Below are 15441 nucleotides of genomic sequence, written 5' to 3' on the forward strand. Positions count from 1 at the left end.
GAGAGGGCCTCAAATGATTAATTTTGCTGCAGTATAAGGCTGATTCCTCCCTATTCTTGCCATAGCCCATCTCCCCTGCCTGCAGCTGACCTTCGACCCAGACAGGAAAGCAGCAGGCCCTTCCACAAGGGACAAGCTGGTGATTAGCAAAAACAGAGTCTTCTTCCAGTTTCCTTTGGGGAGAATAAGATGGGTCCCACGTACCCAATCAAATGGCTCCTGGGGAATAGACAGAATAACAAGCACAGAGAAAGTTCTACTCTTTGCATGTGCTCTGCCTCCAAAGTGTTCTCCAGATGGAGGAATGCTCTGTAATTTTCTTTGTGCTGCACAGACAAGTCCCCTTTCAAATCATACCCCTCGAAACCACGGCTCCAATGTTGATTGATTATTTCTCTGATCACCCCCTACTTCAACTTAGTGATGCAAATACCACACTCTGGGCTTGACATTTTAATAACAAATGGTTACAAGGCTGTTCTACCAGTGGAGTCCTGAGGGCGTGCACCTGTGCTGATATCCGTGATGGGATTTGCATTTGGGCTGGTCAGGAGAACAGAAAATCCTGGCTAGGAATCCTGGGTTTCGATGCGGTAGAAGCTGTCGGATGTTAAGGAGTCAAAAAGGCAACAGAGGAGCTCTTCAGCCTGGGAGAAAAGAAAGCGGGGTGAGGGCAGGCCAGCTTTTACTGTCCGTGTACCGGGTAATAAGTGTATCTGAGGCTGAATCCATCCTGATGCAGAGGTGCAGATTAGCCCAGCAGAAGGGAAACACCCTCCAGTTATTATTATGACACAGACACTTTCAGGGCTCATGTTTTCAATGAAAGAGAAACAGAAATGACACGTACAAGGTGCTGAATGGGAAATCATCTAAATACATCCCCTAGGCTCCTCCTCCTCCCACCCCTTCCTTCCAACCCCAACCTGGCTCTCCTGGTCTGGCTGGCTGCTGTGTGGGTTTGTTCCTGATGCTTCCCAAAGGAATGGAGAGGGACAAGTTGGGGGCAAACAATGCAGTGAGGTCACCTGTATGGGGAGTGTGACAGAGGGAGCGCCTGTCTCATGGACTCCCATCCAAGTCAGTGAGGGCATGATGGGGCCTGAAGAAGAGCTAGAAGTCAGAAGGTCACATTCTGGGCTGTGCCTTTCAGAGGGGTGTCACAGAGTTTATGCCCCAGGGGCTGGTGGGGGCAGCTAAACTGGCTTCAAGACACCTTAGTGCTTTTTCCATCCTGGGCTCCCCTACAGCCCCCAGAGTTACAGAGAGACCTCAGGGTTTGTCTACATTAGGGGTTTGCAACCTTTCAGAAGTGCTGTGCCGAGTCTTCATTTATTCACTCTAATTTAAGGTTTCTCGTGCCAGTCATACATTTTAACATTTTAGAAGGTCTCTTTCTATAAGTCTATAATATAGAACTAAACTATTGTTGTATGTAAATTAAATAAGGTTTTAAAAATGTTTAAGAAGCTTAATTTAAAATTCAATTAAAATGCAGAGCCAGGACCTGGGCAGTGTGAGCGCCACTGAAAATCAGCTTGCGTGCTGCCTTTGTCACGCATGCCATAGGTTGCCTACCCCGGTCTACATTATGGCAGCCTCTTGGGGCTGCCCTATGGGCCACAGCGCTGCCCAGCATCCCTGCAATGCTACGTGCTGAGGCTCCCCACAACATGCCCCCAACCCTGCCCTTGACATGTCCATATGCCAGGTATTGTGAGGAGGTCCTTGGAAGATAGCACCGTGGCTCTCTTCCCTAGGGCCTGCACTAGGGGAATCCTTCTCCTGGAAGATATGGGGTTTTTAGAGCCCCTTTACAGCAGTCTGACCCTTTCACCTGGCACAAAGAGGCTGGACTGGGTGTGAGGATCTCCCCAGAGTGCTTTGGAAACAGTCCTCCCTCTCCCTCGCTGCTCTCACAACCCCAGTCTCTTTGCTTGCTAGTATTTTTTCCCTTCTACTCCATGTCTGTTATAGAGTTTTTCTGATGCAGCTGAAGGGAGGGAGAAGCTAGACAGCCATCTTGGCTGCTGGTTAGCAGTAGGAAAACTCCCAGGGGGGTCGGGAGCCAGACAGAGCTGGGGGATTAGAGCTGCCACTCAGAGGAGGCAGGTTTGCACATTTGCTGTACAGTTACTGACATCTGTACAGTGCCCAAGCAAAGCTTCCCACTCTGACTGGCTAACAGCGGCTAGATCAGGGGGCAATGGGGCTCTTACCTGGCATACAGCTAGTAGGAAATAACTGTCCGTGGTTGTGCAAATCAGATGGCCAAAATCAATCAGAGTGCACAGAAGTGCATAACCAAGGTTTAGGTCATCCCAGCCTGACAATTCAATTTCAGTGTGATATATACACACACGTAACCATGTGCTTTGTTAAACAGAAAAGGCAGCAGAATCCTATAGGGAAATAGCAGGAAGCTGTGTGTGCTCTCCCCACATATTTGAGTGAGTCTCATAAAACAACGCAGCCACCACTCTCTTTTTGCAGCAGTGCAGTACAGCTGCCTGGTCTTGGTATATGATCTTAAAGGGTAACCTAATGATTCATAGTTAGGATATCTCCATTAATCATAGTCATAGTGCCTTACACAGAAGGCCCATCCATGACACTAGAGAGAATTCTTTCCCAGGTGTCTGGCTGATGGTTCTTGCCTGCATGCTCAGGGTCTAACTGATCGCCCTAGGTGGGGGTTGGAAGGACATCACCAGATCAGAGTGGCAGAGACCCTGGGGTTTTTTCGCCTTCCTCTGCAGTGTGGGACATTGGTCACTTGCTGGTTTGAACTAGAGTAAATGGTGGATTCTCTGTAACTTGAAGTCTTGAGGACTTCAGTAACTCAGCCAGAGCTTATGGGTGTATTACAGGAGTGGGTGGGCAAGGTTCTGTGGCCTGCAATATGTGAGAGGACAGACTGGATGATCATGATGGTCCCTTCTGGCAGTGCCGGGTTTACAATGGCGCCAGTGGCGCCAGGGACCAGGGTCCATGCTCAGAAGGGGCCTGGCGTGCTCCGCTTGTACTGCACCCTGCAACCCTGGCAGCCTGCTGCCCCCCCTCACCCAAACCCATCACTTGCTCCTCTCTGCCCCCTGGCTGGACCCCAGTGCACCTCCGGCTCCGGACAGTCTCTGCTTCCCACCACCTGTGAGGTCCTGCCTGTCTCCCTGGAGCTGAGCCACATGGGACTGGTGCAGACGCCTAGCCAATCTCGGCCAATTGTGGGGGGGGGCAGTGGGGGGGCTTTGGCTAGGCCCTTCCAGGCAAGTGGGTCCCGAGGGAGCCCAGACAGTGCCACTCCTGAGGGGCCGGAGTGATTCCCTGCCCCAGGACCAGCCCTGGCTGCGCTGCCAGCTCAGCCCGGCAGACACAGTCACCTCCCAGCAGGGCTGGTGAGTGCAGCCGGAAGGCAAGATGTGGGGGAGTGGGTCTCTGGGAGGTCTGGGGGGGTGCTGGGCTGTGAGGGGTTGGGGAAGATCTCTGTGTGTTGGGGCACTAGGGAGTGGGGGTTCTGTGTGGGGTGCTGGGCAGTTGTGGTGGGGCTGTGGGCAGGGGGGCGCTGGGCAGGGGTGGTGTCGTGCAGGGCGCCGTGCATTTGTGGAGGGGAACTGGGGTGTGTGTGCGCTGGGCATAGTGGATCTGGGGGAGGCTCTGGCCATAGAAGGGGGGTGTTGCAGAGGTGCTGACTTTCTGATTTCCCCAGCGGTGCTTGACCCTGCTCTGCCCCAAGCCCTGCCCCCACTCCACCATTTCCCCGAAGGTCCCACCCCGCCCAATGCCACCTCTTCCTGCTCTATTCCAACCTTCCCCTGAGCACCCCCCACACCTTTGCTCCGCTTCTTCCTGCCCCTGCTCCTCTCCCTCCCCCACTAGCGCCTCCTGCCCGCTGCTGAACAGCTCATCAGCGGCAGGCAGGATGCGCTGGGGGGAGAGGGAGGAGCTGATTGGTGGGGCTGACGGTGGGTGCTCAGCACACACTATTTTTTTTCTGGGGGTTCTCTGTGGGTTGTCAGTGCCTATGGAGTGTTGGGCATGGGGGCTGCGTGGTATGGGCCCACCCCCGAGGGGAAGGGGCTTGCTGGCAGCATGTAAATAGAGCCCTCGCACTGGGCTGGGCAGAGTGGGGCTGCCCCTGCCATGCCACGCTCCATTGCCCCTGGCTGGTCCCTCGCTCTATGCACTGACCTCCCTGCACCATGCTCCATTGCCTCCATGGGGGCCCACAAATATGTTTGACACTGGGCCCACAAAAGGTTAATCCGGTCCTGCCTCCTGGCCTTTAAGTCTATGAGACATGAGCTAAACAGGCAATCCCTTTTCAGTACTGTGCATGGCTTAGCACCACTATTGAAGGCTGCAGCTCTGCTCACGTGATCTGCTGCAAATCTTAGCTCCTCTTATTTAGCCCTCTGCCTGACATCATATTGTTTCTCATTAGCTCTGGCCTGGGAGGCCTGGTTGGCACTTCGTAAATTCATTAGCAAGGGACCAGAGGGTCAAATATGGTTCCCAGGGACATCCTTTGAGGCAGTTTACACTAATTTTTTCTAGGAGTTTGCTCCTCGGGTTTTGCTCGGTCATTTCTCAGGGCAAAGCTGAAGGCCTCGTCGGTAAATTCCAGCGGGCCTGCTTGGTCATTTCTAAAGCTACCTGAGTAAAAGACCTCTTGACAATGGGAGACGGTATTTCCCACTGTGCAACCCTATCTGTCATGAAGGGGGCACTGTTTTCTGCATTGATTGCAAAATGCCACATTTGCTCTTCTCAGGGCAAAGCTGAAGGCCTCATCGGTAAATTCCTGCTCCCACTGGAATCAATGGGAGTTTTGTCCTTGCCTTCAGTGGAAATGAGATTGGGCCCAATATGCTGAATGGTGGAGAGGCTGGGTTGGGCACATGTACAGCAATGGAACTTGTCCCGGTACAGAAAGCATCCCAAGCCTCTTAATCATGGGCTGAGCGCCCATTTATTGGCACAAGACAGAAGAGATTTTATGTCAGACAGCGACAACCAATATAGTTTCCCAAGCAAATCAGAGGGCATCCCAAAAACCAGTGGGCCGCCCAGAACTGTTGTCCTGGCAACATGGCAACAGTCGAGCACTATTGGCAGCAGCAGGTATTATGGTGTCAAACACTCGTAGCTGGTTTCTAACGATGGGCTACCAAAGAGCTGGGGTTTGCAGACCTTCCCAGGCTTTGTAGCACATTCTCAGTGCAGCATCAAGGGACCTGCACTGCCTGTTGGGGCAACACGGAACACCTGGTGCTGGACACTACAGCTTTACAGCGCTGATTGTGGGAGCGCCTGCCTTGGCAAGAACACAGACCCAGGGGTGCCATCCCAGCTGTATCTTCTGAGGCTTAACCCTTAGGATGCTGGGGCTGAATGTTGATTTTGGGGAAAATCTGCCATCTGTTGTCAGCTCCAATGAGAGCTATGCCATGTGCCAACACATCTGACACTCTCCCTTGCTTTTCCAGATGGGCTGATTTGCTGGCTACCATTTCTCATGAGATCCCAGCTCTTTATACCCCTAAACCTTCTTGTTCAGCCAGCACCCTGCCTCCAAAGCTCTTGTCTAGTTTGGAGCTGCTTGACACAATCTCTCCCTGTTTGCAATGCGCTGTTGAGAAAACAGCCAACCAGCCCATCGTTTAAAGGGTTAATGAGCTCACTTCAGAGCGAGGGCTTCTAGAATTTTAATGCCGAGTGGACAATTTTCTATCAAAACTATTTTTTGATGGAAAATTAGGCTTTCAACCAAATGAAACTTTTCATGAAAAGTATTCAATTTATGTACAAAAATGTGCTGTTTTGCCAAAAGGACAAAATATTTTTATTCCAAGTGGCAGTGCGGTGCCTCATGGGAATTGTAGTTTGGGAGCCTTATGCTCCCATTCTTTTCCATGGGCTGAGATCTCTGGCCAAAATACATCTCCCTTGATGCACCACTGCCAGGGACTCCCATGATGCACCTCTCCTTCCCTCATCAAGAGAGTTTAATTTTTGTTCAAATTTTCCACCAAAAATAAAAACTGTTTTCTGACCAGCTCTACTTAATCTACAGCCAGCAGAACAAAATGGAAAGAAAAATGGCTATTTATGTGGACCAGGGCCTCCTCCACTTGCCTGTTTCTCCGTTTGGGGATACAGAAGATGCTGCATGCAGTCCAGCACAGCCTGCTTCTGCCAGCGGCCACTGGGGAGAGAGAAAAAATAGCAAGAGAGAAGCAAGTGTTACTCTGCTGTCTAAGCTCTCAGAGGCTGCAAATGACTTAGCTGAGGAGAGGGGTATGTTCTTTGCCAGCAGCTCAGGCCATGTGCATCTGTTGCTGAACTTTTTTACACGGATAAATCCAGGGTTTTACAAAGCTTTGTATAAATGGATTGGGGCTCTTAAAATATAATCCCTCAGACAAACAGTAATGACCAGTGATGTAATAGAGTCTCTGGGGCAGTGGGGTATTTATCTCTGGTGGAAAGCAAAGATCTCACACAGGGAAATTCTAAAGGACTTAGTTTTAGCTTTTTCCCAAATACCCAGGCCTTCTGGAGCCACTCTCAGAACCAAGAGGCCTCCACTAGTCCTCGCTCTTCCCACCCTCAAGCCCATCAAAGCCCGAATCAGCCAGAGGACAAGGACTAGAGGTGCTGGGTAAGAGTTTCCAAAACACCTTGATTTAGGAGACTATGTCCCAATGAAAACCAGTGAGGCTCCCTAAGTCACTTGGCTGATTCCCAGCTCCCACAACTAGGTACTGAGCTTGGGTGACAACCTCAGACCCCCTTCATAGTTGGCCAATGTCTCCAAATGGCCTACCAATGTATTTTGAAAGATCTGATCATTTTCCAGCATTCTTGTGAGCAGTATTCTGATGGTGTTATCCAAGCGGATGCTGCACACAGGAGCGGCTCTATGTATTTTGCCGCCCCAAGCACGGCAGTCAGGCAGCTTTCGGTGGCATGCCTGCGGGAGGTCCACCGGTCCTGCACCTTCGGCATACCCGCCGCCGAATTGCCGCCGAAACCGTGGGACTGGCGGATCTCCCGCAGGCATGCCGCCGAAGGCAGCCTGACTGCCGTTCTCATGGCGACTGGCAGGCTGCCCCCGCAGCTTGCCACCCCAGGCATGCGCTCTGTGCGCTAGTGCCTGGAGCCACCCCTGGATGCACAGCAGTGAGTTGGCCTGTTGTGCTGTGTGATGACCCTCATGCATGGGCTCTGCCAAGTTCTTGGCACAGTAGAGCCATCAGAAGAAGCCAGGTGCATGTAACTGCACATCATGTTGCAAAATATCAGCCTCCTGGGTCCAATGGGTTAATTGGTCTGATGATAATTCTGTTCCACTAATCAGTCCCCATGGGGGGTTCTGTTTGTTTTAGCACATGAATTCCTCTACCAGGCATTTGTGGTGATTTATTGAACAGGTTGATTTTTTATTTCGCTCTCTGGTGTTTGTTTGAAATCGGGTTTCCATGGTAAATGCAGAATCTACACAGATTTTCTCCTAGGAAGTTTATTGATTCAGCAGGTTTATTCTCTAAGCGAGACTTTATTTTGGAGAACTCCCTGTGTGTTTGCAAAATAAAATCTCAAAGCCATCCTTACTGCGTCGTTGAGAGACTCCATCACCTGGGTGGGGGTGTTTAGGTTGTGTGACTTCAGAAATTAAAAGCTCTCTAACATGCTGACGCATACACCCCCCCACACACACCCCACATAAATAATGACAAATGCATGGCCTTTGCAAGGTACCTACCCTTAGGAGAGGCTAAACTGGAAATGAATTACAGAGAAGACAACCCAGCCCCATGATCAGCTCAAGAGCTCTCTGGCATGTGGCTGATGTGGTATTGTCCGTGCTTACCTGTCCAGCAGGGAGTCAAAGCAAATAACGGCATTGTCTCGCTGTGCTGCTACCACCAGACATGCCCCGTCCAACAGGGAACACTGCAAGGGAGGGAAGACCACCAAGCTGGTACTGAGCCCCACTTAAGTAACTCTGCGATCGGCTGCTGACAGCACAAGGAACAGCTTGCGCGCTGCGTGGGGGATGAAAGAGATGGGGCAGCATGCGCTTTGAAATGCCTGCTCCACCAGAGTTCAGTTATTCATTCTCCCCGGGCTTTACATTTTTCCTGGTCATTTCCCTCTGGGTGAGGGGAAAACTGAGGTATTGAAAAGAAAGTGTGGCCTCAGGTGTGTTACTCAGACTGCACTGGTGGGGGGGCGGGGAGAATGACTGCTGTAATGACTCCCTTTGGCTCAGCACGATCAGACCTGTATGGAAATACATCAGCCCTGTCTAACTCTGTTTGAAAACATTCCTCTCTGATTGGGGAAAACGATTTCTGGGCTACACTTACTGATGCTGCTTGGCTTCCATCATACTACCCACCCTTTTGTCCTTCCTATAATAGCTGGAGATCTTGCCTGGCACAGGAGGGACTGGTATCCTTGGGATAACCAAAGGGGAATTGCTCTTCTATACAGACGTACTTTAAAGGGGTAGTGTCAGTTTAAAAATCATGCTTTGAAAAATCTTACCTGCTCTTGCTACAGTAATAACTAAGATCCCTCAAGCTTAAAGGTCAGAGGCAAAAATATTTGTCTGTGTTTTCTCAGTTGGGTGACTGTGTGCATTTGACAGTCCTTTGTTTATAGCCACTTCCAGGAAAATCATTCCCCCCCACTGTTTGCTTTGTACATCTGACAGCACATTCTTGTATAGTCGCTTCTCTGCTTCACCTTAGCCGGCTCCCTCTCTGGGTGTGTCTTTCACGCAGCAGCCAGGGAGGGGGTCAGATCCTCAGCTGGCATAAATGGGCATAGCTCCACGGACTTCAACAACAAGCCTCACATGCTTAAGTTAAGCACATGCTTAAGTGCTTTGTTAGAGGAGGGCTCAAGTTCTCAGCCCTTTGCAGTATCGAGCTCCGAATAGCTGTGTGTGAACACACTGGACTATCCTGGAGATTACTATTGGGTGCCTCAGCACCAGAAAGCTCATAGTAAAACCTATGAAACAGTTAAATATGCTTAGATTGGCTAAGCGAGAACTAGGCGGTGGGGGATAAAATCCCCTCCCAATAAGTCAAGAGTGTAATCACTAAGAAGAGAGAGGGATTAGTTAGCATAGCAAAAGGGGGATAGGGATTAATGGGGTGAAATTAACAACAGGGAAATAGAGGCTGTATATATCAGGGAAAACGTCCTCCCTGAACCCGTGGCATAGATTCCCAAGAGAAATTGGGGATACCCCTGTATTTATAACTAGCCTGGAATCAAGACTAGCAAGTGTAATAAAGAACTATTATGCACTGACAGGGGGATCTACTCGAAGGCCTAACAGGGAGTCACAACTAAGTGAAACTAAGAACTGTATAGACTAGCAAATGGCTCTTCTTGTTTGGGGGGCAGAGGGAAGAGTAGCTCCATTGGTCCATACCATTGTCGAAACGTTGCACCCCTCAGTGCTCAGAGTCTCAGAGATGAGGTAGGCCTGTGATTTGTCCAGCACGGTGAGCCGTACCCCTGTCACTGTGAAATCTCTGCCAATCAGCTGGTCTAGCAGTCCAAGGTAAGGCGGGCGCTCTGAACCCCGAAGGATTATCCTGGGAAGTATCAGGCAAGTGGTTTGGCAGAGTGTATCAAGCAATGGCAGGTCTGATGGGAAAAGATCAAAACACAACAGATGGTTGTTTAATATTTTTTGTTAAAAAAAAAAACCCTCTAAACACCCTCCCCTCCCCCAAACAAAATAAATAACACAAGGATCAGAGATTCATGAGCTGTTATGTTGTTTAGTTGCTTGCAGATGTGATTGCTCATTCCAAGCTGCTGAACTGGTGTGTCTGTGTGTGGTGTGTAGATAGACAGTAGTAATGACCCCATTTTCAGAGACATCAGACCAGGACAGCGCTTGATTTACTACATGAGATACTATTCCATTTAATTTCTTCCAGGCAAAGAAATCTGTTAATCCATCTGGTTTTATAATCCAAACATGTAATTCTGATCAGCAGCTGTAAAGTTTGGTGTGTTTCATATTTTCCCTATGATAAATCTGTTTGTTTGTATAGGCAAAAGCTTTGTGGATTTGATGAATAGGAGCCAAAGGGACAGGTTTCTGTGTGTGCAATAGAGCCCTCTAGTGTCCAAGATGATCTATAAAGTACTCCTGTTCTTTTTGGGGATACAGACTAACACGGCTGCTACTCTGAAAGGATGCGGCATCTGACTTACTAGAAGCACTTACTGTAAGTGCCTGATGGTTTAGTGGCCACATGTCCTTGCCTTCTCAGGACAGTCCCACTCTGGAGACTGTCTCAGAAGCTGATGTATGGGTGTACTGTGTCAGTCCAGTATATTTCATTACTCTTCACTCTACTGAGACACCCTCAAAGTAAAGGTGAGACATTTACAAAACAGCACCCAGGAGCTAGCAGGAGGGAGATTCCAGGATTTGCTGCCAAGATTAGAAAACAAAGTGCTGCATGCAGCTTGCAAAGTATTCCCCCGCCTCCTCAGGGAAGTGTTTTACTTGCAATAACTCTTTTAAATCAAGAAACAGATAAACAGTTTGGGACCTGTGCTATAAACCTGGCCCTTTCCTACTGTGCAACTACTTGAGAAAAGGTTCTGCAGGATGGGAACGGGCTGGGAACTACTGTCAGGAAAGACCTGGACTGGAGAGATACTGATGGCCTCTCACGCAGCCTTGTCTGATACGCCTTCTCATTTCACATTTGCCTGAGTTGAAATGTTAGATGGAAAATAGTCACTGATTGAACTATCCCCAGGTGGGAAGGTCAGCAAGCAGACAGCGGTGCATGGGGCCATCAGTTCACCTAGCATGCTCCCCCTTATGCACAGATTTACCAATACCTTATTCCTGCAGTTCCTTGAGAACAATCTGGCACAAGCAGAAGTGACCTGTGGGAGTGAGTAAGGTTACGGGCTAGGTCTAATCCTCCACAGTGAGGGACAGTTAAAACCCATGCCTCTGTGCAGCCTGTCCCTTACTTATTAATGTGCAAGGCAATAATATGGGCATGGATGAGAAGATGTGGCCTTAAGTGTGCTCATCATGCTAATGAGGCACATGGGCCCTGATCCAAAGCCCATTGAAGTCCATGGAAAAGGCCTGGCATTCAAGGGGTTAACAGGCCTGAACTACTTTTGAGTAGTTCTTTCCAGGGCCGGCTCCAGAGCCCAGCGGGGCAAGCACCCGCCTGGGGCAGCCCTTTCCCGGGGGGGCGGCAGGCTGGGCCGGCGGACCTGCCGCAGGCATGACTGCGGCGGCTCAACCGGAGCCGCCGGACCAGCGAACCGCCCGCAGCTGCTGGAGGTCCAGCCGAGCCGCGCGATCAGCGGACCCTCCGCAGTCATGCCCGCGGGAGGTCCGCTGCTCCCGCAGCTTGGGGGCGCCTCCCGGGCATGACTGCTTGGGGCGGCCGAATTTGTAGAGCCGCCCCTGGTTCTTTCCAGCTCCAAACTGTCTCTGCTTTCTGAAAGGACATGAATACCGATGTTGGCTGCCACCAGATGGTTTGTTTTGCTGGTCAACTAATCAATAGCAGTTTGAGGCCTATAATGAGCGAGTTCTGCATTTCCTTACTTAGACTATGCTGCTGCTTGGAGCCCAGGAAATTGAGTTGCCTTCTTGTTTCATGTTTTACAATCCTGCGCCGCTTGCTGATTTCCGGTCTGACTATCGGGTCACATTTCATGTTACAAATCTGCAGGAGGGAAGGGGGAAAGGCATGTCATGTGATTGGTTTCCCACAGTATTCTTGCCAGCAAGTTAAAAAAGTACGGATCAGATGAATGGCCTATAAGGTGGATAGAAAGCCTGTTAGATCGTTGGGCTCAACGGGTAGTGATGAACGGCTCAATGTCTAGTTGGCAGCCGATATCAAGAGGAGTGCCCCAGGGGTCTGTCCTGGGGCCGGTTTTGTTCAACATCTTCACTAATGATCTGGATGATGGAATGGATTGCACCCTCAGCAAGTTTGTGGATGACACTAAGATGGGGGGAGAGGTAGGGATAGGGTCCAGAGTGACCTAAACAAATTGGAGGATTGGGCCAAAAGAAATCTGATGAGTTTCAACAAGGACAAGTGCAAAGTCCTGCACTTAGGAAGGAAGAATCCCATGCACTGCTACAGGCTGGGGATCAACTGGCTAAGCAGCAGTTCTGCAGAAAAGGCCCTGGGGATTACAGTGGACGAGAAGCTGGATATGAGTCAACAGTGTGTCCTTGCTGCCAAGAAGGCTAACGGCATATTGGGCTGCATTAGTAGGAGCATTGCCAGCAGATTGAGGGAAGTGATTATTCCCCTCTATTTGGCACTTGTGAGTCCACATCTGGAGTATTGTGTCCAGTTATGGGCCCCCCACTACAGAAAGGATGTGGAAAAATTGGAAAGAGTCCAGCGGAGGGCAACAAAAATGATCAGGGGGCTGGGGCACATGACTTATGAGGTGAGGCTGAGGGAACTGGGCTTATTTAGTCTGCAGAAGAGAAGAGTGAGGGGGGATTTGATAGCAGCCTTCAACTACGTGAAGGGTGGTTCCAAAGAGAATGGAGCTTGGCTGTTCTAGGTGGTGGCAGATGACAGAACAAGGAGCAATGGTCTCAAGTTGCAGTGGGGGAGGTCTAGGTTGGATATTAGGAAAAACTATTTCACTAGGAGGGTGGTGAAGCACTGGAATGGGTTACCTAGGGAGATGGTGGAATCTCCATCCTTAGAGGTTTTTAAGGCCTGGCTTGACAAAGCCCTGGCTGGGATGATTAATTGGGGTTGGTCCTGCTTTGAGCAGGGGGCTGGACTAGATGACCTCCTGAGGTCTCTTCCAACCCTAGTCTTCTGTGATTCTGTAATCAGGAGGGGTGAAGCTTTGTAAATAGTTATTCAGGGAAGCTGTGAAGTGTTTTGTCAGGATGTTGCATACACCTGTAATTGCCAGCCTAGGAAAGGCCCTGTTGTGTAGTCAGGAGCTCAAGGAACGCTCTGCATACATTACCCCTTGTGGCAAACCCAGGACAAATGGCTACAAAGGGAGGGGTAGTAATTTAGTCCCAGGGGGTTAAAAGGCCTCTCCCAATCCACTGAGAAGAGATAACCAGGGGGAAATAAGGTTCAGCTGGAAAAGGGGTTACCAGGGAACTAATTAGGTTCAGCTGGCTCCAACTGCTGGAGACCTTTTTTAAACCCTCACTGGCGTGGAAGCAGGGGGGAGAGTGAGAGAAGTAGGGAAGCTGTCAGCAAGTTAGGTGCAGTAAGGCTTGGAACCCTTCCAGCAAGGAAGGTTGTGCTCTGTCCCCAGAAGGGGAGAAAACCAGCACAAGGGACTGACCGAGGGAAGAATTAGCCAGACCCTGTGCTACCTGGAAGGGTTTGCTTTGCCCAAGCCTGTGTCGCCAAGGCTAAAAATGACCGAGCCTGCTGAGGAGAAGAAGGTACTTTGCCACACCCTTCTTTGTGGTTAATTCAGGATAGCGCCCTGTTATTTTTTAAAAGATCCTACAGCTAAAGTCCCTGCCTAGGCCAGACTCTCAAATCTCTAAGAATCAACCCACATATTCATGTCAAAGGCTCCTCTTCCTCTGGCATAAGTGTAGCATTTCTAGCTCCCCAACTCTTTGGATGAGAGGATCATACTGGAAAATAAAATCAGAATAGCTACCAGGAAAATAAAGGCTTCTCATTTCATTTTAGCTACAGGCAGCTTAAGTAGTTTTTCACTGGCGGATTAAGTTCCTGGCAGCCTAAACCATTTAACCCTTGCAGTGCTGGTACATATGACAGGTACAGGGCCCCACTGTTTAAGCTGGTGCCATTATAGGAATAGCTTGCCTGGAGATATGTTGTATGTCCTAGGGATTGGTGCCATCCTTTTGCAGCTACAAGCAAAGAAAGAGTCCATCTAACACAGTAATTAAGCACTGGATTCTCCCTTCCTCCCACTTGCCTTTTCCTGCCTCTCAACCTTATGACACTGGCTAATTCCCAGGTGTGCATCACCTACAGGACTGATCTGGGGTTTGTGTGGGGCCCCCAGGATGGGGGTGATGGGGGGGTTGTGGTCATTGAGAGACAGGTCATGTTAGGACTTTCATGAGGAGCTAATCTGGACTTTCCTAACCAACCCACTCTCTTGATGTGACCCCCCGAGGCTGTCTCTGTGTGGCTCTTTCTGTCAGGCTGGGAAAGGGCAGGGCACAGGCAGGAAGTGGGAAGATCAGCATGGAGGCATAATGGGGATTTGGGGACAGTGGGGAAGCAGCAGGAGGGGAGGGGAGGGGTTACTGATAACTCTTTTTGTTCCCCATCATAGATTCCAAGGCCAGAAGGAACCATTGTGATCATCTAGTCTGGCCTCCTTGTCTAGCCTATCCCTCAGTAGCGGACACTAGCAATGAGTTGTCTGTAATGTTTTCAGGACAGATGAGTTTGGGAGGAAGTGGTTTTTATGAAAGTGAAGGCCTAGCAGCTAGTCCCAGACATAATCCAGCCAATCGCTGTACAGGCTTCCACGGCACAAATCTACCCTTACACCTCCTCCTGGCCAGCAGCCCTTTGTGATCCTCTACTTCTCAGCCCGAGCCCCCTCACAGCTCTGGCAGCACACCTCACTCCTGACCTGCAGCCCCCTGGCTATTGCAGCCCTAAGATTTCACACAGCTGTGCCCGTGCACCTCAGTTTGGGCCCCAGCCCCCAGTGCTATTCCAGTGCAGGGCTTCCCACAGAGCTATTTCAGAGGCTGAAACTCTTCTGAGCAGAGACTGCAGATGACTGCAGACTGCATGGTGGATCTGGATAAATGCCCACGCCAGACAGAACCTGCATATTGATTTTAATTTATTTCCTAAATCCCTTGGCTCTTGAGGTGGATGGTTAGTGCAACAATTCATTGTAAAACCTAACCCTCTGCTGCCTTGCGTTCCCATCTCCAAGCACTCCCCAAATAGGAAGTGTTCAAGCTAATCTCAGGGTAGGGGAGTCTCTGTCTGGGCATGGAGCTTTTGCTCTTCTATATTCCCCAAGGTACTTCTATGTCTTTCTTGAAGGTTTAGTGTCCCTCATTTCCCACTGCTTTTTGTCCTTTACCCTTGAGGCCTTACATCACAGCTAACATCTTCCCAGCCAGGGAGGACTGGACAGGACTCCTTTTACAGCCCATCAGTTACACTCCTTAGTTGGCAGGCAAGGTTGCTCGAGTGGCATGGTTCACTCCTTTCCCTTGGGCCTGAATATAGCCTCTGGGCAGGAGCTGGCAAGGATTTCTGAGGCACCTACAATCTTTGTATATAAGAGCAAACTAAGTGCATTGCCTCTGCAACACTCTCAGCTCCTCCCAATCTCGCCAGCAAGAGGCTGGGAGCAGAAAGATAGTTCACACAGGTATTTTATTCTAAATACTCCATA

The 15441-nt window shown here is 50.0% G+C and overlaps 1 protein-coding gene across 11 annotated transcripts in view; it reads right to left on the reverse strand.

Annotated features, from left to right (window-relative positions):
• Nucleotides 1-358: 358 nt before the first annotated feature.
• DNAAF8 (dynein axonemal assembly factor 8) overlaps nucleotides 359-15441 on the reverse strand; it is a 152775-nt gene continuing 137692 nt past the window's right edge. For 6 of the 11 annotated variants that reach the window (XM_044979358.1, XM_044979356.1, XM_044979360.1 and 3 more), the window contains 5 exons: nucleotides 11627-11747; nucleotides 9455-9672; nucleotides 7874-7956; nucleotides 6136-6205; nucleotides 362-647 (listed from right to left, as the gene is read on the reverse strand). In XM_044979358.1, the coding sequence (XP_044835293.1) occupies nucleotides 570-647; nucleotides 6136-6205; nucleotides 7874-7956; nucleotides 9455-9672; nucleotides 11627-11747 (570 nt within the window). In that variant the 3' untranslated portion in view covers nucleotides 362-569. Of the gene's footprint in view, nucleotides 648-6135; nucleotides 6206-7873; nucleotides 7957-9454; nucleotides 9673-11626; nucleotides 11748-15441 lie in introns of all 11 variants that reach the window. The other 5 variants (XM_044979364.1, XM_044979362.1, XM_044979366.1 and 2 more) reach the window with 3 other exon arrangements.

Source organism: Mauremys mutica, chromosome 11, assembly GCF_020497125.1.
Source record: "Mauremys mutica isolate MM-2020 ecotype Southern chromosome 11, ASM2049712v1, whole genome shotgun sequence".
Lineage (NCBI taxonomy): Eukaryota > Metazoa > Chordata > Testudines > Geoemydidae > Mauremys > Mauremys mutica.